We start from the raw sequence: 23892 nt of genomic DNA on the forward strand, positions 1-23892 counted from the left end.
GAAAGTTGAAAAGTTTTGGTTAACGATTTGGAGTTGAGGAATAGCATCCAAACCCTATGGAGGAAAAAAAACAATCTGAAGATGGAGAAGATGCCCATGCGCACTGTAGTCCAGGGGAGGAGTCACCTATCTTGTGATACTTCGAAGACTCTTCCAGGACAACAAAGTGCAAACATCCGGACCGAACACTAGGCGGTGATCTATGCTAAGATATGAATTCAGCAGCCCACATGCCTCGAACAGGTGTTTACCTTTTCCGTAGGAAGCAACAACATAAAAAACATTTTGAAGGAACTGAAGCAAAGAGAATGGGAATTATTTTAATGTACTATGCATTGACACATATAATGAACTAAGAAAGCCCCACCATTTTCCAAGGACAGTTAATAACATCTCTAATTTATTACAATGATTTGAAAAAGCACACATTTTCAAAATTTGTACCTCTTTATATGGTAGAAGCCATAGTCGTGTTCAGATAAGAACATCATTGTTCGAATGCAAGTGAGTAAAGAGGCATAGCTGCTCTCGCTGTTGGACACTGTCTCCATCAGGGAGTCGCAGATGGAAGGCATCAGTTCCCGACTTGGCAGGGAGTTTGAAAGCTGGTCTGGTTCAGAAGTTGGTCCATCTAGAGAACTTGGCAAAATCAGAGCAATATCCTGTAATGAAAGTATAATATCATTAAGGATATAATACAAAACATGAAGTCTTCCTTTTTGTTTTACCTTAAACATTTTCAAAATCTTAACTACCATTAGATGTGCCCCTTTTCAACATTTAAATTCCCTCCTTCTAAATTGATAACTGACCCAAAGAAGAAAGTAGTTACTTACCTGTAATAAAAGTTTCACGGTTCGCAAATCTTTTAAATCTACATGCGATGCATTATTCCACTATCTAGTAGTTGTGACTGGAATTGATCCTTGACTTTAAAGTTATAACACTGGGTATCGAACAGAGACAATATGACTTACTTTGACGCTGACCATAAAAGTGTCACTTCCATTCTATTCTTGATATCTCCAAAACCAATGCTTCTAAATGAGTACTAACACCTCTGTTTAACTAGGGAGGTAGTGTGGCCGCATATGAATCTCAAAGGGTTTCAGTATGCAACACTATTTTTACAGGTGTCTTTTGCAGTGTGTACTTATTCAAAATTCACGCACTGCATAGATTGTGTGGTACTATATCCTATTAGTGGAGGTGGGTTTGATGAGCAGTGCCATCCGATCTACTAAAACCTTCTTTTGCGATTGGAAATCTGCACAACCTTGCAATGTGAATATGTAAGTGGATGAGCTTCACCCAGAGCACAGATGACATTAACAGAAACATTTGCCATAAACGCCAATATAGCTTGGGGACAGGAGCCAGATCAGAGACCACTCACTAGAACAGCCCAGAGAGGGTCACCACGCCAAAACTATTCCTGCACACACACAGACTCCAGTACCAAACAGTGGACTGGGGGGCTGAAGGGCCCCTGCCTCCAGCCTTCTGAAGCTAGAGCGTGACACAACAACAAATTTGCAGCCGATAGGCCATGTAGGCTACAACAGCTAGGATCCAAGGCACTAAAAAGGCTACTGGTAGCGCCTGTGACTACTGCGACAACCCACAGTGGCTCTACCAAAGGCTGGTGGAGCGCCTACCGCAAGGAAAAGTTACTTACCTGTAATCCTAGTTCTCTTCCAGGAGTATCCTCATCAAAGTCATAAGCACTGAATATTCCCGCCCATGTGCGGGGACCCCGGAAATAATCAAAATATTATACATGGACATCATATATATCTAGCTCCACATAGATGTAGGTACATATATAATTTTTTCTCACACCAATGCAGCCCCAATACTGAGGCTAAACAATGTAATTATCCATAAAAAGACTATTTGCAAATATATAAAAAACACACATTAGGTCAAATAGCACTTGAACTTGTTTTAATGAGCCAAACACTCATATATTGTGAAAATTGCAAATAAACTAGACATTGTTAGCCCACAGGCTACATAGTAAAGCAATAGCATAGAAAATGAAAGCATTTTCAACAAAAACTGGCACTGTACATTCAAGGCAGTGATGACCCCTGGCTTCCCATCGTGCCTCAGGGGTGACAGTTAGGTTAGTTGTTCTTTGCATAACCCTGAAAGTCAGGGCTCAACAACAAACTATAAACACTTTGACATCATATCATTTACCCGGGAAGGCGGGTGGGTTGCTTATGACTTTGATGAGGATACCCCTGGAAGAGAACTAGGATTACAGGTAAGTAACTTATCCTTCTCTTCCAGGGGATCCTCATCAATAGTCATATGGACTGAATAGAATAGCAAGCCCATCAACCACCTGCAGGTAAATGAGAAACACATGACTCAACCAAAGGTTGTAACAGCTGAAAATCATCCGTTAAACAGATTCTGCAAGGAGGCCTGGCCTACCTGGGTATCTGCTCTACTGTCTGAATCTAGACTGTAGTGTCTGGTAAATGTATGGACGGACCTCCAGGTCGCCGCCGTAGTAGCCGCTTTTCCTCTGGTGGAATGTGCTTTGGGAGAAAACCCCAGGGTCTTCTGCGCCAATTGGTAGGCAAGTTTGATACACAAAACTATCCACCTTGAGATGGAACGTTTCGAAGCTGCATAACCAGATCTGATAGATCCATAGTTGACAAACAGTTGATCAGATTTACGTACAGATTTGGACCTATCAAAATAGAATTTTAAAACCCTTTTCAGGTCCAAAGAATGCAAGGCCCTCTCAGCTGGAGTGGAGGAATTGGGGAAAAAGGTGGGTAGAGAGATGATCTGATTTACATGGAAATCTGACACCACCTTAGGCAGAAAAAAGGGATGTGTCCTCAACACCACCCTATTCAAATGGAACACTGTATAAGGCTCTTTGGAACAGAGAGCTTGAATTTCGCTCACCCTGCGGGCTGGCGTGATTGCTACCAAAAAAGCAGCCTTTCAAGAAATATGCTGCAAGGTTGCTTTATGAATAGGTTGGAAAGGAGGCCCCATCAATTTCGAATGCTCACTTGGCCACTGGATTTAAGATAGCCTGGCTGATGAGGATTATGAATCTGAAACCGGTCCCAGGATGCTAGTTTCCGGTCCAGGGAAGACATGGCTTGGCAGTTCGGGCTGGACTGTTCCCATGAGGCACAGGTCAGACTGATTTGCATATAGCCATGTCTGAACTTGGGTGGCTGAGTGAGCTAAAGAAGGGTGATTGATTAAACCCAGATCAGTTGACTGGGGGTGAGTTTGATTTGCTCAAACGCTCCGTCCATCATCCCCTTTTGTATCGCTCAATTTCGATAGCACTAGGTTCAACTCCCAGGGGGGTGACGGAGGGTGTATCGGAGGGTAGACCTTCTTCAAGCCCTGCAGAAAATCTTTCACAGCCTGTAACTGGAAAAAAGAAGGTTGGGAAGGTGACCTCCTATAACCTGTTCTAGCTGCTAAGTGCACCTTAATGGAATTACATTTCAACCCTGCTTTAGCCAGATATAATAGGTAAGGGAGAATGACCTCTTCCTGACCCTTGATAGGATGACAATTGTTCTGCATACACCACATGTAGAAACGTTTCCACTTGCATGTATAGGAATGCCTTGTGGAAGGCCGTCTCGCTTCTGTCAAAATAGACATGCAGTCCTGCTTCAGTCCTAGGTGGCCGTATTGTATGACCTCAGGAGCCATGCTGCCAAGTTCAGTGACGGAAGGTTGGGATGATGAATCCTCCCGTTCATCTTGGATAGCAGGTCCGGCCTTCACAGCAGCCTCCTGTGAGGACGGTAACTAGTCAAAATATTGAGTTTTTAATTTCGACTAGACATAATATCGAGTCAAAAATATAGAATAGACATAATATCGACTAGACATAATATAGACTACAAAAATATCGAGTAGAAAAAATGTATATAGACTAAAATAGCAATAATATTGAATCAAAAATATAGAATGGACATAATATCGACTAGACAGAATATAGACAACAAAAATATCGAATTTAAGGTAAGTTAATATTAATGTTTAATTTTTGTGTAATATAATTCTGTAGCTGGTTGTGGGTTTATAGGGGAATAGGGTGGGAAGTAATTTAATTATAATTAATTAAATATGTTATTTTATTGTATTTAATTAGTATTAATTGTTAATTATTAATTGGTAATTAATTAAAATATAATTGCTAATTATTTTTAATTGATTAATTGAATATTTCATTTTTTGTAATTTATTTTCTGTAATGGGTTGTGGGTTTATAGGGGAATAGGGTGGGAAGTAATTTAATTACAATAAATTAAATATGTCATTTTAGTTATTGGTATTTATTTAGAATTATTTGTTAATTAATTGAAAATTGGCAATTAATTAAATTATAATTGGTAATTAATTTTAATTGATTAATTGATGAATATGTTAATATTTTTTATGTAGCAGGTTGTGGGTTTATAGAGGAATAGGGTGGGAAGTAATTTTATTATAATTAATTAAATATGTAATTTAATTTTTGGGTATTTATTTAGAATTAATTGTTAATTATTAATTGGCAATTAATTAAAATATAATTGGTAATTAAATGTAATTGATAAGTATGTTAATGTTATTAATTTCTTTATGTAGTGGGTTGTGGGTTTATAGGGGAATAGGGTGGGAATTATTTTTATTATAATTAATTAAATATGTAATTTAATTTTGGGGTATTTATTTAGAATTACTTGTTAATTAATTATTAATTGGCAATTAATTAAAATATAATTGGTAATTAAATTTAATTGATAAATATGTTAATGTTATTAATTTCTTTATGTAGTGGGTTGTGGGTTTATAGGGGAATAGGGTGGGAATTAATTTTATTATAATTAAATATCTAATTTAATTTATGGGTATTTATTTAGAATTAATTGTTAATTGGCAATTAATTACAATATAATTGGTAAATAAATGTATTTGATTAATTGATAAATGTTAATTTTAGTAATTTATTTTCTGTAGCAGTCTGTGGGTTTATAGGGGAATAGGGTGGGAAGTAATTTAATTATAATTATTTAAATATGTTATTTTAATTATTAGTATTTATTTAAAATTAATCCTAAATTAATTTTTAATTTGCAATTAATTAAAATATATTTTGAAATGTATTTTAATTGATTAATTGATAATTATGTTACTTTTATTAAATTAATTTCTGTAGTGGGTTGTGTGTTTTTAGGGGAATAGCTTGTGAAGTAATTTAATTGTAAGTAATTACATTTTTGAATAAAAAAATTATTGAGTACATTTTTAAAAATACTTTTAAATTGTTAATTAATTTATTTTTAATAGGTATATAATTACCATTAGTAGGTAATTTTTATTATTAAATAATTTTTATTTGTATTTTAAATTGATTATTTAATATATTTTACACAATTGTAAAATATTTTAATTAATTTGAAATTGGTGTTACTATTTATATTATTTATATTCAAATAAGAAGTATTTACTTGCCCTACTATTGCACTCACTGTAGTTGGTGTAGTAATTTTACCCCTACGTTATCCAACGCTTTCCCTACTGTTACACTCACTGGAGTGGGAATAGTAATTTTTACCCCTACACTATCCAACGCTTTCCCTACTGTTGCACTCACTGGAGTAGGAATAGTAAATTTTACCCCTACGCTATCCAACGCTTTCCCTACTGTTGCACTCACTGGAGTGGGAATAGTAATTTTTACCCCTACGCTATCCAACGCTTTCCCTACTGTTGCACTCTCTGGAGTGATAATAGTAATTTTTACCCCTACGCTATCCAATGTTTTCCTACTGTTGCACTCTCTGGAGTTGGAATAGTAATTTTTACTCCTTCGCTATCCAAAGCTTACCCTACTGTTACACTCACTGGAGTTGGAATAGTAATTTAAATCCCTACGCTATCCAACGCTTTCCCTACTGTTGCACTCTCTGGAGTGGGAATAGTAATTTTAACCCCTACGCTATCCAATGCTTTCCCTACTGTTGCACTCACTGGAGTCGTTACAGTAAATGTAACCCTTTCGCTATCCTACGGTTAAAATATTGCATATGTTTTCTAAATAATATGTATATATATATATATATATATATATATATATATATATATATATATATAATGTATTAAAAAATTTTTTTTTTAAAGTTACATTAATTTCTCAATTTTACGTGTAAGTATTTTAAATATGTTTAAATTAGTTTAATTTATTATTATATTACTTTTAAGACATTTAAAAAATTCGATATTTTGACAGTCTATATTTTTTACACTCGATATTTTGGAGTCGATATTTTTGTACTTACCTGTTTGAAGATAGGAAGTCGATATTTTTGCAGTCGATATTTTGACCTCGATATTTTGTCCTTTCGATATTTTGTCTGTCGATGTTCTGTCAGTGATCCTGTGAGGACACTCTGACAGATGTAGAAGGTCTGTGTACCACCACTGTCTCGGCCAATCGGGGGCAATGAGAATCATCTGTGTGTACGAGTGAGCTAGCTTGTGCACCACCTTCGGGATCAGCGGAAGGGGTAGAAAGGCGTACACAAATTCCCCTGACCAGTTTATCAAAAGGGCATTCCCTTTTGATCCTGGTCGGTAGAATCTTGAGACGATGTCTCGGCATTTGGTGTTTTCGTCGTCCGGGAAGAGATCTATTGTGGGACGACCCCATGACTGGAAGATGCTCTCGACTACCTCGTCGTTGAGAACCCAGTCCTCTATGTCTTCGAAATGCCGGCTTAGAGCGTCCGCCCCCACGTTCTGTTCTCCTGGGAGATGGGCTGCTGTGATTGACAGATTCCGATCCAGGAGCCAATGCCACAGATTTTGCGCTTCCAGGGAGAGGGTGCGTGAGCGTGTTCCTCCCTGCTTGTTCAGGTAGTACATCGTGGTGATGTTGTCCGTTTGTACTAACACTGATGTTTGAATCGAGGGCAGGAAAGCTTTTGAGGCTAGATGGACTGCCCTCAGCTCTAACATGTTGATGTGGTAGGATCGCTCTTTGGGAGACCATAGTCCTTGCGTCTGTAGATGACCCATGTGTGCCCCCCAGCCTTGTAGAGAAGTATCTGTGATCAGCGTCTGGGCAGGTAGAGGTTGATGGAACGGAATCCCGACTTGCATATTTCGCCTTTTCATCCACCAAGGTATGGACGCTCGCGCTGTGTTTGACAAAGTTACCTTGTCGTCCCAGCGAGCGGACTGCTGGTCCCAGTTGTCCTCCAGTTCCTGCTGGAGAGTACGCATCCGTAGTCTGGCATTGGGGACCAAAAAAATGCAGGATGCCATCAACCCTAGCAGGGAGGCAATCCTTCGCACCGTCAGATCCTTGTTTCGTAGAACCAGTTGGCATTTCTGAGTGATGGAACACTGTCTCTCCACCGAAGGAAACACTTTTCCTGCCTCAGAGTCTAGCAGAGCTCCTAGGAAATGTATTTGCTGCGTCGGCTGTGAAGCTGACTTGTTGAAATTCACATGCAGACCCAACCGATAGCATAGATCGATGCAGTTCAGAAAGTGGTTCCTTACACGGTCTGGGGAAGGACCCTTCAACAGCCAGTCGCCCAGATATGGGTACATGAAGATACCCCTGAGGCGTAGAGCGGCTGCTACCACTGCGATGCACTTTGTGAACACTCGGGGAGCTGACTCCAACCCGAATGGGAGGACTTTGAACTGGTAATGAGAGGTCCCCACCTGGAAGCGGAGGAATCCTTTGACTGTGAGCTATTGGTACATGAAAGTATGCATCTTGTAGGTCCAGCGAACACATCCAATCCCCCTGCCTGAGATGTGGATATATTTGATGAAGCGCCAACATGCAAAACTTTTCTTTTTTGAGATAAAGATTGAGTGTCCACAAGTCCAGAATGGGTCTGTACTCTGCTTTCTGGCCTTTTTTCTTGACCAGAAAGTATCTTGAATAAACTCCTTTCCCTCTTTGAGATCTCGGTACCCTCTTGATAGCTGACTTTGCGAGAAGGTTGGCTACCTCTTTTTGCAGGAGTTTTAACTGATGACTCGATGTTGGCAGTGGAAGGATAGAGGGAGGTTGAGGTTGAAACCGAAGAGAGTAACCATTCTGAAGCGTAGCTAACACCCAGCGATCTTTTGTAATGGCACGCCACTCTTCCATATGATACGCAATGCTTCCCCCCACTGGAGTGGTCAACGGCGCTGGGGGAAGGAAGAACTCATGGTTTAGATTGCGCCTTGCTGGAATGGTTGTCTTGACGCTGATTTCCTCCGCCTCTTGAGGAGCGCCTGCCTCTGTATTGGGATTTTTGCTGCCCCTGTTGGTCCTAACCCTTCTGCCACTGAGGGGTTTGAACCCTCTGTTGGGAAGATCGCTTATTGTAGGGGCGGAACCTTTTACGGAATTCTTTTTTCTTTTCAAGCCCCACGGCTTTTAAAGTGTCAAATTCCGTCTTCATACGCTGCATTTCCTCATTGGTGTGTGAGCCGAATAAAGATGATCCAGAGAAAGGCAGGTTTATGATTCGTGTCTGAGCTTCTGGCTTTAGGGCGCAACCAAGAAGACCTCCATGCGCATACCTCATGAGCATATCCATGCGCCGACAGGGTAGCTCCATCCGCTGCAGCGCTAATGATCTGGTTGGATACCTGGCTGCCCTCCGTAAGGATTTCTTCAAAATCCCTGCGATCTTCTTGAGGGAGTTTTTCACTGAAACGCTGTAGGGAATCCCACCGGGATCTATCATAGCGGCCCAATAGCGCCTCCGCATTGGATACCTTCAGCAAGGAGGCAGAGGTGCTGCATAACCTTCGTCCCCAGGAGTCTTGCGTCTTGCTCTCCTTGTCTGGTGGTACAGTGGAGGAAGATGCCACGGCGTGGGTCTTTCTTGCAGCTGCAATAATCACTGAATCCGGGGGAGGGTCAGCTCTGAGGAATAGTGGATCCTCCTCTGACGAACGATATTTTTTGAGAATCCTCGCTGGTACTGATTTTATGGTCACAGGCGTGAGGAATACGTCCATGACTGGTTCTATGATCCCTGGAACCAAGGGAAGCAGAGGTTTGGCCGCAGTATTGTGATGCAGTGTTTCAAAAATCACTGAAGACTTGGTCTGGCAAGCTGTCATGGGAATCCCCAGCTTAAGTGCCCCTCTGCCTAAAATGTCCTGGAAAGTGAAGATGTCGTCCACTGGAGAGATTCTCGACGGTGGACTGTCTGTCAGAGTTGGAGAATAGTCTCTATGTGAGCGAGTAGACTATGAGGAAGAAGTAGGAGATCTGTGCTACCTTCTCCTTCTCCTGCTCCTTGACCTGGATCTCCGCCTGCTTAAGCGCACCGGGGTGCGCGTTCGCACTCTGGGCCTGGAAGGAGGTCGATCCCGCTCCACCTGCTGTATCTTTGTCGGGGGCTCAGTGATGAAATGGGTTGTACCACCTAGGTGACAACCTGATGGAAGGCGACTTCTGCCTTTCTCTCCCATCCAGGGAACGTGCTGGAGGAGATGGGTTCACCTCATCATGCAGTGATCTTGCAGGTGAATGTCCTGACACTGCACTGTCAGAAGAAGAGATTACCACATCCGAGGTCTTTGATGCTGATCGGCGGTGAGAGATATGAGAGCCTGAGGGAGATGACGATAGGTTCACTGGAGGAGAGACCTCACCTGAAGGTCATCTAGAGCGAGATCTGAAGCGACTCTGTGATGCCTGTTGTCTTGGCGGAGACTGCCCTGAAGAAAATCTCTTCTTTTTAGAAGGTGGGCTCGAGCGTACAGGAGAACGTCCCCTTAACTTGGAACGCCTCTCCGACGCCAATGCCGCTTCCTTTCTCGGAGTCGACTTTGGAGACCTTTGCTTCGACGCTGGCCGGTGACGGAGTTCGCAAACTCGACGTCGTCCTTACAGGGGTCTTCTGTGTCGACGTTGGGCCCAACACCTGTCTCGACACTGAAGGTGACGGCTGGTGTCTCGCCGCTGCACCAGACGCTGCACCATCCTTGGCGGAGACGTATGGCTCGACGTCGAACGCCGTTGGGACGCCGACAGAGCAACCTGCTTCGACGTCGAACGCCGGTGATGAGGCGTTGACGAAGTGTGTCTCGACATCAAAAGCCGGTGATAAGGCGTCGACGAAGTGCATCTCGATGTCGATCGCCTGTGCCTCGACGTCGAACGCTGGTGCGTCGACGGAGCGCTGTGCCTCGACGTCGATCGTTGTGGCGACGACAGAGTGATGTGCTTCGATGTCGTATGTGCACCTGGCGACGACGGAGGTCTGCCTCTCGACGTTGAACGCCGCCTGGTTGACGTCAACGGAGGTACCTGAATTCTCGACGTTGAAGTCTTCGCCGTCGAAGAATAATGAGCTGTCTTCGAAGATGTCTTCGTCGTCGCAGGCAGCTTCGATGCCGATCGCGACGCCGACAAACAGGTTGGGACTTCTCTCGATGTCGACCACTTTCTCCTCTTCTGCTGCCTTTTAGGAGACCTACCTCTTTCAGAGAGGCCATACATTTGGATTCTCTCTCTGTCCTTGAGGGTTCTCCTTGATAAGTTCTTACAGTGTTGACAGCTGTCTGCAGAATGTGTCTCAGGGAGACAGAGGATACACACAGGGTGTGTGTCAGTCCTGGCCTTCTTTTTGCCACAGTAGGGGCAAGGATCGAAAAGTGAAGGCATTTTGACAAAAATAAACCTTTTATGAAAAACAAAAAAGGCAGAATCAGTACTCTAAAGTCTAAAGACGTCGAGTGAAAGTGAAAAAGTTGAAGAATATCAAGATATTTTTGACAGAAAGTCAAAAAAGGTAGAAGCTGTAAAACCAGGGTCCTGACTGAAGGAGCCAAAAAAACCAACTGACCTAACTGTCACCCCTGAGGCATGATGGGAAGCCAGGGGTCATGGCTGCCTTAAAGGCACAGTGCCAGTTTTTGTTGAAAATGCTTTCATTTTCTATGCTATTGCTTTACAATGCAGCCTGTGGGCTAACAATGTCTAGTTTATTTTCAATGTTCACGATATATGAGTGTTTGGCTCATTAAGACACAGATTTCAGTGCTATTTGACCTAATGTGTGTTTTTTATATACTTGCAAATACAGTCTTTTTATGGATAATTACATTGTTTAGCCTCAGTATTGGGGCTGCATTGGTGTGAGAAAAAATGATATATGTACATACATATATGTTGAGCTAGATATATAGGATTTCCATATAAAATGTTTAGATTCTTTCCGGGGTCCCCGCACATGGGCGGGAATATTCAGTGCTTATGACTATTGATGAGGATCCCCTGGAAGAGAACTACAGCTTAAGAGGCCTAGTTCTCAAGCTTACTGTGGCACACGGTGGAGGCATTCTGTACAAAAGATCACATGTCCACAGGCGCAGAAGCGGCTGCCATGTTCATACCAACTCCCGCAAGCTGCCTTCAAATTTGGTGTGCTGACCCCCTCTCCTCCCCCCACCCTGCCCCTCTTCTGAGAAAAAAAACAGTATCTTCGCACGTGGCCATCTAGTTGCCCAAGAAGTCGAGTGATAAGAGGGTTGTGCAGGCAGTTTGAGGAGGGTGGCGCACTCGCATCAGGCTAAGTAGCAGGCGAGGGAGTGGTCAGTATAGCTTGTGACCTAGCACAAGTGACGTAGAGTTCTCCTTGCTTGTAGGATTACTGTATAGGCCAACCCTTTTAGTGCACAATAAGACTGATAGCCACACTGCAGCCTCACTATAAAGTAACAATGTTTAATAATTATGACTACCAAGCCCTAGTTTAATAACAAATACAGATAGTCATTTACCTTCCCCTCTAGCCCTTAACATAGTACCCCATCAAACGGTGGCTAAACAACAGACCAGCTCCGAGATATAAATAACTTTGGCAAATCCCGATGGTCTATTGCCCTCCTCAATCACCTTGTTATCAAGGAATATTGTTGGTCTACCCTCCAAAATAACATCATCTAATTGGTCAAATTATATTGAGGGGTTTGACTTTATTGCCTTTCAGGAGACATGGTCGGTGAATATGATATACCGTCCCAGGTTATCTGGCGTTTGGTAAAGCAGAAATTGTAAACCACAAGGGGAGACCTAGTGGGCGGTTTGATCACCTGGGTTAGGCAACAGACGTCTTTCCGAATTTAAGAGATAACAACTGATAGCCCGGATATTCTGGCCCTAAAGGTTCGATCAGAGTGTCAGTTAGATTTCATACTGCTTAATGTTTATGCGAGAAGGCTAGCGGGCGGGAAAGCATCACCAACCATTGACTTTTTGGATGCTTTTATAAATGATTTGGAAGGTCCTCTATTGGTAATCGCGGGTGATCTAAATTGCACATTTGAGCCTCTTGGCCACGATGATTACAATCTCAGTGTGGAGGAGGATTAAATTTGAGGAGTACCATCTTTATTGCTGCCGCCTATTAATAAATGGACTGAGGCGGCGTTACAACTTAAAAGTTTAACCCTCTGGAGGGGCCTCAGGGCAATCAATGGGAGATCGCCCTCAGACAGGGATGGTACCAACACTTTCAGTAATGGGATAAGTAATAGTAGAATTGATTATTTTCTCATTAGCTTAGAGCTGTGGCCAAGACTTTTGGATATGTTGGTCCAGCATAGACCGGAGAGCGACCACGACCATTGCTACTAACATTAGCAGCGAAGGGATCGGGTAGACAGAGGGCTCCCCAGGAAGTGCTGACCGGAGATGTAATTATGTCCAATAATTGTCGACGGCTGAAATGGTTAGCAGTATTAGCAGATGAAACTACCCATACCCAGATTAAGCTAACTACAGCAGAAACATTATCGACTCTTCCTTCTCTAGATTCCCATGCTGACTCCTTCTCAAGCCTAATGAAGGTACATGAGGACTTCTTTGCGAAACTGAAAACCTTCTTTACAACTAGTAAGAGAGTGCCAAGGCTAATTATAAAAAAAATCAGCCAAATGGTACGACGATGCATGTGGGACTGCATTTAGGCAACTCTCACAAGCGATTAAGTCGGGAGATCTACAGGAGGTGAAAAATGCAAGGGTAAATTATAAAAAAAGTCCAATATAGGGCAAAGAGTAATTTTGATGAGAAAAGATGGGCAGAGCTAACTAATGCTAGCAACGGGAAGAATTGGCTCAAATTTTGGCAACTGATTAAATGGGGTAACGGGGAATCAGAGCCTATACCAGCTAATAATGTTCCACCTGATCTCTGGGTCTCACATTACCAGGCCCAATTTGCTACCCCGACATATGCCCTAACTGTTTACTGTGAGCGTACTACTGATGCCGTCCTAACCTTTGGCAACGGGAGATAGAAAGAGCTTTGGATTGCGTTCAAGCAGGAAGGGCCCCCGGCCCGGACTGCATCCCAGCCGACATATACTAACATGATAGGAAGAACTGGGTCAACTATCTCAAAATTATCATAAACGCCTTGGTCAGAGGTGCTCCAATTCCTGAAACTTGGTGTTGTGCGGAAATGATCCCAATATAGAAAAAAGAGGACCGCGCCAGCCCATGCAACTATAGGCCGATAAGCCTAATTGATACCCTGCAAAAAATCGTGGCTAGACTGGTGTTAGGTAGAGTAAATGAATGGATAAGCGATCAAGAGGTACTGTCCACCTACCAAGTGGGTTTCCGACCACATGTCAGCACCATCAACCAAGTCTTTAGATTTATGAAGATTTACTGGAGTACTGTGATCCTATCTGGGGGGGATCCTTCACGCTGCGTTTGTTGATTTAAAATCAGCATTCGATTTAGTCCCACGTCATAAGCTGTGGGAGTCTCTAAAGGAGGCTGAGATGCCACCAGAACTCTTATGTTTTATTATTAAATTGCATAAAAGCAAATTATGCAAAGGGAAGGGGGGGACAACAGGGCGAATTAACAGATCGCTTCCCAGTTAATAGGGGAGTGCGGCAATGGTGTGTCCTCGCTCCATCCCTTTTTTCCCTATTTATAAACAAGGTAATCTCGTATTACACCAATTTTCCCTCTGATGCTCCAACTCTAGCCGGGTCTAGGGTCCCACTTTTAATGTTTGCAGATGACACTCTAATTTTGTCTAAAACTCAATCTGGTCTGCAACGGGCCCTGGACAGATTTACAGTGTTTTGAAACGACCAAGATCTGATAATGAACGTTGATAAGACAAAGTTCATGGTGCTGCATAAACACAAAATAATCAAGGGCAGAGTTATAATGAATAACGCATCTTTGGAACAAACAGATACCTTTACTTACTTAGGAGTAACTATGGGTAGGAGGATGAACTGGAAACCCCAGCTAGACCTGCTAGTCCTCAGGCACAATCAGCTAGCAGGAGCTCTATTAAAAGAACACCGCCTCTCACACACTAAACTGGTGGGGCCGGCACTAGCTAAGTACAATGGGAAAGTTAGAGGATCTATAATCTATAGTGCAGAGCTGTGGGGAATCGACAATTTATCTCCCCTAGTTAATGCACAAAACAAGTTCCTGCGATCACCAACAGCCCTGCCTCAATCCACTCCTATTAAGCCCCTATTACTGGATTCAGGCTGTACTCCGTTTGATCAGGATGCGGGATTTAGAACCATATCCTACTGGAGAAGGCTGTGGACGACAGCAGAGTAAGCAGCCAATGCAGTAATGCATATTAAGAAGGCAGATATGGCTTTGAAAATTGCATGGTTGCAAAAGACTAAGGGTAGCTTGTATGACATGGGGCTTGGCCACCTGTGGGTTGACCCAATAGGGAACTCGTTTCCTAACAAAAACAAGTTCAAAGCACTTTACTGGGACATGATCAATAGGAAAACCATGTCATTGGTGAACAGCAGTTCCTTAACCGGCATTTTTATGGAGCATAAGCTGGTCAAAAGACTAGAAGCCTATTGGAATTTTATCACAAGGCCTGGTGACAGGAAGCTATATCACCAATTTAGAGTGGGCACTCTTCTGTTGAAATCTTTTACGACAAAATAGAATGATGTTTTAGATATTTACTGTCCCATGTGCCCCCTCCATGGTAGAGACTATAGCTCATGTACTGTTCGTGTGCCCAGCATATATTGGGACGCGAAACAGGTGGCTTAAGCCGTTGTGCTCTAATTTTGGCATCAGATTCTATGAGACCGCTCTGCGTATTTTGAAAACCAATACTCGAGAAGACATGGTAATTTATTAGCTGGACCTGGGCATTACGCAGAATAAATTTGAAGGCTTCCATAGTACCAGCACCCTCATATTAATTATGTCCTTAGGAGCGGCTTGTGTCTATGATAGATTCTGTGTAAATTGTTTTATGACTCTTTTTAAATTTAAAACATTACATCGCCTGGTATGGCTCAAATTGTTACATTCATGTTAGGAAATTTTCGATAATATGATATTTAAATTTTGCATTGAAATGTATGATTTAATGGCATGAATAAGGATACTATACCTTTTATTTTGTGTAAATGTTTCTTGTATATATGAAAAACCGGTATGTTCCTCTCTTATCTCTTCTCATGCCTATATGATATTTTATGAAACTCTTATGTTTGTATTGTGTCTTTTATGATTAAAATTATCGAATGAAGACTAACTTGACATGGACTACCATTGATTCCCGAAATAGTTTGCGAGACGTGTTGAAAAGCCCGGACTCTGTCATACTAACTCCCGAAGAGACCTAGTGAACTCTTCAGTCAAATTCCTGTGCTATTTCAATGTTGAGCCTTATTTTTAGAGCTAATACAAGCGCATTTCTCCAAATGCTCTTACTGCACAAATTGCCATCTTCACCGCCCAGCTGCACATTAACAGCAGCCTGCACAGAATTAAAGTGAAAACAAGCAGTAGAAAAGAAAATAAAATCCATCTGGCTTGGCTAAACTTTGACAAACCAGTAGAGTTAATGCACATTTGCCAAATCACTTTGAAGCTGTAACTGTATGATAGACCTCCCTGGAGGTCTGTGTTACAACCACTATCCAGTAGTTTTAAAGCTCCATTTGACACAGTTCCACTTACTTCATGTGTACAGTGTACACCAAAAATCCAGGAATGACTAAAAAATGCATTTGTAAAAGAAAATCAAGCCCACAGACATTATGAACGCATGCAAAGACTTCTCCGTCGGAAAACGATCTCATATCTACTCAATATCAATTGACCACACCTTCTACACTTCCATCTGTGCTACCTGCAACAGATAACATTATAGCTTTCAAACACAGTCCAATTTGAAGAATAGGTGAACTACCAACAACTAAATAAAGAAAGCAAAAAAGGGTCAAAACTACCATTTTCCAGCTTAATGAAAAAGGCATCGCCCATCAGTTCCCTGGGACTGATAAGAGTTTATAAATCTTCACTCAGTGATTCCTTACAAAAAGGAAATGTAATTTGACAGTGAAATAGATGATGACAAACATATGGCATATCATCCCTATCCCTCTGTGCAAAAAAAGTCCCAAGACTGTGATAACACAGTTAATACAGCTGACCCAATCAAACACATTTGCTTATGCACACTTATTGTAGATAAACTAAGCTCTCTCCCTGCTTTTTTAAATCAGACATATTACAGTAAAGTATTTGAAAATGGGAGGAGAAAAAACAATACAGAAAAAAAAGAAAAAAGGAAAGCATAGAACACAAAGAACATAGCGCAGCTATAAAGCTCATTGTAGCCAATCATATACCTTGATATTATATTGCACTAAAACAATCCCTCCCCCTCTCCCCCAAGAATTTCATCAAGTATGAGCAGTTATTCCAAAATATCTAATTACCAGCGAATAGCAAACTATTCCACTAGCCAACACCTTGTCTATTTTGTTCCTCCATCCAGGCAATTAACGGCTTCCAAATATTCATACCTTTTTTCATAGTTTTTATCCCTTTACACTTAGAGGGCAATTTCCTAACGCCCAATATATATTAACCTATGTAACCACTGATGAAATGTGGGGGGTTCCTGATCCTTCCATACTGTGGCTATCAAAAGGCGTGCTATTGATATTATTAAAAACACAAAATCCCTCGGTACTGAGTCAAGCTGCATCCTGCAAGAAGAAGTAGTCTAGGAGAACACATTTTTTATGGGAATGAGAATAGTATGTGAAGCCTGGATCACTTTGCTGTTTTTCTAACCAGACATCAGCTAGCCCATGTCTATTTTTAAGAGAAAAAAGTGCTTTAAATACTTTAGGCTTCCGTCCTACATAAGGACCTAAAGCTCCATTCATATGTAAATTAAAATCGCCACATATAATCAGCGAACATGGCCAGTGGGCTAACTCAACCTCCAGCTCTTCCCATCATTTTGACCCGCATATATTACCCACAGTTAAACCCAGTGATAGCTCCATTATGGCCCACCGGCCCCATCTATCTGACTTTGTTTGAAGGGCCATTCTGCTACGATCCTTGATATATATAGCCACTCCTCTAGTTGTAGACGTTTCGGAGGAGCACACAGCTAGGTTATACCCTTGGAACTCAAGGGATGATTTATTACCCCATGCAATGTGCGTCTCTTGTAAACAAAAGACGTCCGGGTTCAGCACAGTAATTATCTCGAAGACCTTTGCCAGTTTAACTTTATCATTTAAACCACCAACATTTGATGAGCAGATCATATATTTACCCATACTTTACACATATAGATATCTTAGATAGCCACTGTCAATAATTCTGAGATCTCTTCATAGTACTGTGAATTCCATTCTATATACATATGCATACATCTGATTTCAGTTTTTTTTAAAATTTTTACTAACCGCCCACCCCCTCCCAAGCTTACCCTTTTACCCTCCCTCAATTTCCTCCCTTCTGTGACCCCACCACTCAACACCCCCCCACCCCCTCCAACTCCTGTGACCCACCCCTTCCCTCCCCTCCACCGAACATCTAAGGAAAAAGGGCTTATGGCCCTAGCAATGGGGAGAGACTTTACTCCAAGTCTCCTCTCTGTTCGCTTGCCAACATTTTCATCCTTTACTGTCTCTTTGGATGTCTCCTTACAGGTGTTGCACCTTCTAGATTTGCACATTCTCTAACTATGCTAACATATATACACACAACCCTAATCTAAAAAATGTATTGTAATCTCATACTTTTAACTATATTGTTTATCTATATTGAATTTCCATACAGTTCCAAAGCGATTTCAAAAGGTGTATTTCCGATACAAAGAAGCGTGTTTGGCCCTTATATAGCACTTTCAGTGTTGCTGGGTTCAGCAGAAAAGTCTGTGCACCTTTGTTCTGGAAGGGGCTAATTAGTTGTCTTAGGTTTCATCTTCTCTCTACTGTGTGGTGTCAGTAATCCGGGCTCACGAAAAATTGAATCCCTTTACTCAGTTGTTTTCTGTGAGGTCTTCCGGAGCCAAGAAACTGTTCAAATTGATCAAAATTGCTCTAGGGCGATTTTCTGTTTGACCCTTTTTTTCCAACCGGCTGTTTAAACGGTAATCTATAGGCTCTCTGTATCTCATTAGCCCAGTTCCACATTGTCAACTCCGGGAAAGGTTCAAGAAAAAGTTCCTGTACAAACTTGCAGACATCTGTCCCTTCCACTCCGTCTGGTATTCCCAGTATCCTAAGATCATTTCGTCGAAGCAGGTTTTCTAAATCAACTATCTTTAGTTGCATATCCTTCCGATGAGATGTTATCATATCCATATCGGCTCTTTGTACCACCACGTCATCCTCTAAAGCGGATATCCGCCCTTCTGCTGCGTTGATTCTTTTGGTGAATTCACTGCAAGCGTTTGCAATTCTCCTAACCGTATTTTGCAATTCACGGCAGGCAGTATGCGTCTTCTGATTTTCCAACTGGGTCTCAGCTCCATGTTCCACTATCGATTGATGAATTGAAGTCAGTGATACCTCATCAGTACTATTGGATGACGCAGTAGCTCCCGGGGGAAGTTCCTCATCCCCTTGTGTTTCAGGTGCAGGTTGAGGGGAGAGAGGTATTTCCCATATTAAAATCTTGCCTGCCCTGGCTTGAGATGTGTTTGTAATTGCAGTCTTTGTGCAGCAGGTTTGTTACACGCCATAGTAGTATCTAGATTTCTCTCCTCTGATATGGAATCCAATGTTGAATCATTATGCTCACTTCCCAAGCTAGTTATAGATCCTTCTAAGAACTCCTCTTTCAAACCTTCATCCTGCTCCTCATCTGACATGTCTGATGGGTCTAACAGTGAAAAGAAGGGTTCACTTGAGTCACTCTCGCCACTAGGTACTGTTGCTTTCTCCGAGTTCAGTCCTGGCTCTGTGGCCTGGTTGGTAAAAGGATCAAGAACTTGATCTTCGGTAGTTCCCTCTGAGTTTAGTACTAGTAGCAATGTCGACTGTCCACTTTCGGATTGTTCACCTGACATATCCTCCCTGCTAAGTGTAGAACCTTCTTTTGGCTTACTGGGTCCGCTGGAAGCTCTTGTTGAATCACCGTATTGATAATCACTTTGGTTTTGTCTTTCTTAGATGTTGTAAACATTTGTGGTACTTTCTTATTTCTTCCTTCACGCATGTGTTCATCCTTATAATTGGGGCAATTTAGCTCTCCTACTGCTCCCTCCAAGGCTTTTTTTTCAATACTGCCTCCTATCTGAGGATCCTGGGATCGATTACCCAGCGTAGTATCTGACATCCCTCTGCTTTTACCACCTCGTGCTGATTTTGGTGGAATCTTGAAATATTTGGCTGCCCCACTACTTCAAGCGTTGAAAATGCGTACCAAATTTAGCTTCAGGGAAGTGGTGCGTACGATCATTCAGTAGCTATGCCAATTTTTAGTTCACAGGGAAAGCATCAGCATGCCCTCCCTGTACACTCACCCCTCTTGCTCCTCTCCACGCAGCCACCCGTTTTCTCTCTGTGTTCACCAGTCTCTGCCGGTAAGTATGGCAGTCACTATGAAACGACCTTTACAACGACTCATTCACAACGAAGTGCCTGAACCACGACTCCTTAACGACTGAACCTGAATCACAAGTCTTTTAACCACGAATGAATTAACAACTACCTCTGGCCAGTAGATGGCACTCTTGGATTGTATATGAAATATGTATTACTATTGAAAAAACAGTGGCTGGCTGTATTTTATATGGTTTTGTAGAATGGATTTTTTTTTTTAGCAAAGTAAGTTTAGGAAAAGTTTAAAAAAAATACTTTAAAATGCAAGTATTTTGGTAAGTATTTTGTGTAATATATATGTGTATATGTATACATATATGTGTGTATATAGATATATATAAGGACTGTAACAAACCACCTGGGCGCCCTATAATATCTGCCATTGACAGCTCATTGGAAAATGTATCCAAGTATATAGACTACTGGTCAAAGGACTGGGTTCATATGTACAAGATTCCACTGATTTCATTCGTAAAACGGAACAGTTGGTGTGGGGTCCAGACTTTTTGCTTATGACCCTAGATGTATCATCGTTATATACCTCAATTGGACACCGAGATGGTCTCAAGGCAATTGAACATTTTCTGAACAAAAGTCCCATATATTATGGGGTGCATAACAGGATGCTGTTATCCATGATTCAAATGTGTTTAGAGCAGAATTTCTTCTTGTTTAATAATCAAATCTATCAACAAGTAAGAGGGGTCGCCATGGGGGCCTGTTTCTACCCCAGCTACGCTTGTTTGCACATGGGGCTGTGGGAGAAACAGGTCCTGGCGGGGGATCTGTGCGTAATCATGGAGCAGCATGTGGTCACCTACCTCAGATATATAGATGATTTATTTTTTGTTTGGAGAGGGACGGAGGAGGCAGCAATCCAGTTTGTCAACAGGCTGAATGTTAACAGCTTAAGTCTACAATTCAGGTCATGCACACATGAGTGTCTGTTAGTTTTCTAGACATGGAAATCTATGTCAAAGACAATCGCATTCAAACTAAATTATTCAGAAAGCCCACTGCGGGCAATACCATCCTGCATGCAGCAAGCCACCATCCTCGCCACCTGATACGGAGCATTCCCTATGGGGAGATGTTGCGTATCAGGCGGATCTGCAGCAGTGATGAGGAATGCGAGATTGAGCAGGAGGCGAGTAAATGTAGATTCCTTGCTAGAGGATATTCCAAGGCCACGATTGAGGCTGCCCAGAAAAGAACGCAGCTCATATCCCGTGGCACTGCACTTATCCCTAAAAACAAGGATGTTGATACAACCCCGGCTGGGGATGTAATTAAACCCAGCATGATTGTAGCATACAGCAGGCAACTGTGAGAAGTTGGCCTGATATGTAGTGTTTCCAATTCTGGAACCACTTGGTATCAGTCCAAACAAACCCCAAAGATGTCTGGTTGTAAGTCAACCTTGTTAGACAAGCTATCCTAGAGGTAGCATGGACTAAGCAGCCTTAAAGGCTTAACTTAAGAGGTCGTGTTAAGCGAGCTGTTTTACCACATACAATCCTGCAATCAAATGAAAGGACACCACACAAGTATATATTATAAAAATATATGTATTTATTTCTAAATTACTCCCCAGTACTCTTTATGAGGAAAGGGGCACAAGCGTTAAATCAAAAGCACAGTAAAACATATAAAGTTGCACAATTTTGGATAAGGGCCGGTGGCCACTTAAACCATATACTAAAAAAGTGGTATAAGGAACACCAATCGAACAGTGGTTAGGCCTAGGGCCTAGAGATTCGCTGGGAGCAGTCAGGACTAGCAATGCTGAAGTCGGGAGTAGCCCACAGGAGACGGGTGCAGCACGGAAAGTGCGGCTCGCACCAATGCAATGTCAATGGTGCGTAAAAGTTACTTAAAGTGAGTTAAAAGATACTTCCGCTGAACCTAGAGGAACAAAACTTTAGACACAGACCCTAGAGGTGTGTACCAGTGTGGGAACACCGGCGTTGCAATGTTACCTCACCCACAGGCCGTGGGTGCACAGGGTCGAAGTGGCGTCGGGTTTTGACACGCAGGCTCTTGGTGCTTGAAGCTGTTGCAGCTGCAGGCGATGTGAAGCAGAAGTGTCCGGTGTGATCCAAGGGTGGATCGAAGTAGAAAAGTACCTGAAAGCAGAGGGGACAGAGTCTGGGTCACTCAGCAGTGACCAGGGTGGAACCAGGACGGAACCAGGCAATGTCGGGCGCAATCAGGTGGTTGTCGATAGGCTTCTCTCCGCTGTCACGTGGGCTCTGGGGCATCTGCGACGTCCAGGAGCGGGTCACGATCTGTCCCACGTAGGCTCTCGCCGTCAGCACCGTCGGCTTCAAGATTGCAGCAAACAGCACTTGGCAAAAGCAATCCACGCGGAACCGGGAGATTGCTTATCACTCGAACCAGGAGGGTCAGAGTGGGGGCTCCTTTTCACAGGAGCTGGTGCAGATCTGGAGCAACCAGAAAAGCAAGTCGTATTTCAAGTTTCGTCGGCACAGGGGCCACAAGCCAGCTGGCAAGTGACCGGGCCAACGCGTCGAGCTGCCACAAGCAGAAGGGCCCCACGCAGCACTCGTCGAGTGTGGAGGGGGTAGCTTTGGTGCAAGTGTAGCTCGGGGTGGGGGCTTCTCAGACCCCGGTGCACAGCTCCGAGGATCACTCGTGGGCTGCACGGTCAGCGTCTCGTGGCCTTTTCAAGATGGCGTGCCCCACGCTTCCGGTCGCCTCCACTGGTCTCAGCTCTGCAGGGACTGTGGATCGGGCTGGGAGAAGGCAGGCAAGCTTGATCTCGTCGATCTCTGTCGCTCGAGTTCCGGCGGGAACTGCAACAAAGCAAGGGTCGAGGGCTGGATGTTGCCTGTTTGCACAGGGTGGTCACTCCTTGACCACAAGGGAGATTCTTCAGTCTTCTGCGTTGAGTAGAAAGTCGAAGGGTCCAGAATTCGTTTCTTATGTTTCTTCAGGATGATCTCAGTTGCATTGGCACTGCTCCCACTCTTATTCGAATCTGGTGGGCTGGACATCCTGCTAGGTCCCCTCCTATGGGTGGGACCCAGGAAGGGGGTGGTTACACCCCTTTCCTTTGATCCAGGCCGCGCTGGGACTGGGGCTGGAAGGCCCCAGAACCGGTTTGGCCGGATTATGCAAGGGGCAGCCTTGTGCTCCCCAGGCAGTGTCTGGTTTCTTTGAAACCTCCCTACTACAATCCACTATCTCCTGTCTGGGGTGGTTTAACACCGCCCTGCGACAGGAAACCCTTTGTCCAGGCCACCATTTGCTGAGTTTCGGTCAGCAGCAGGAGGCCAGACCCGTGTCTGTGGCAGGGGCATCCATTTTGTGGATCTGAGGCTCATTTTAAATCAACCGCGTTTCAGCAAAGTAACATGTCTTCTCCCTCTAGAAGGGTGGAATGCTACCCCCGTCGCCAGAACTGGCGAGGGGGTAGTATTCCAATTCGTATGACACCTTACACGACATGTTTTGATAAAGCCAAACCAAAGTTGCTATATAACCGCGAGGATTATAAGGCGCTTAAGAGTATATGGTATGGCATTATCCCGGATCAGCTTAGGGAGTTGTTCCCGACAGCTGCAGACAGGCTCAGCTCATGCCAGAGCTCCATCTCACATAAAACCACGCACTCTGCCTCCAGGATTGATGAGGCCTTCCATAGGAGTGGCTTACAGGTTATATATGTGTCCAGATAGGTTTAGATATAGGCATACTATATCTAAGCAAGGGGTGATTACACCACCTTGCCCCAGCTGAGTGATCAGCCAGTTGTGTCAATTTTAGATAGCCAGCCAGGGGTGGCAAAAGATATGCTGCAGCCCCTGGTAGGCCTTGGATGCACCTATGCCCTGGGCACCTATAGTGCTCTGTACAGGGGCTGATAAGGTGACCCAAGCCAATCTAGTTATGCACCTAGGGTACATGGAATCCATTTTACAGAGAGAGCAGATAGCCTGGGGCCCTGATTAGCAGGGAA

General features: G+C 43.1%; 1 protein-coding gene across 2 annotated transcripts in view; it reads right to left on the minus strand.

The window, feature by feature from the left end:
• Window positions 1-23892, minus strand: part of VIRMA (vir like m6A methyltransferase associated) — an 811754-nt gene that overhangs the window by 392422 nt on the left and 395440 nt on the right. For both annotated transcript variants that reach the window (XM_086966010.1, XM_086966009.1), the window contains exon 17: window positions 445-662. In XM_086966010.1, coding sequence (XP_086822136.1) covers window positions 445-662 — 218 coding nt within the window. The remainder of the gene's footprint in view (window positions 1-444; window positions 663-23892) is intronic.

The sequence above is a fragment of the Lissotriton vulgaris genome, chromosome 4_1, assembly GCF_964263255.1.
Source record: "Lissotriton vulgaris chromosome 4_1, aLisVul1.2, whole genome shotgun sequence".
Lineage (NCBI taxonomy): Eukaryota > Metazoa > Chordata > Amphibia > Caudata > Salamandridae > Lissotriton > Lissotriton vulgaris.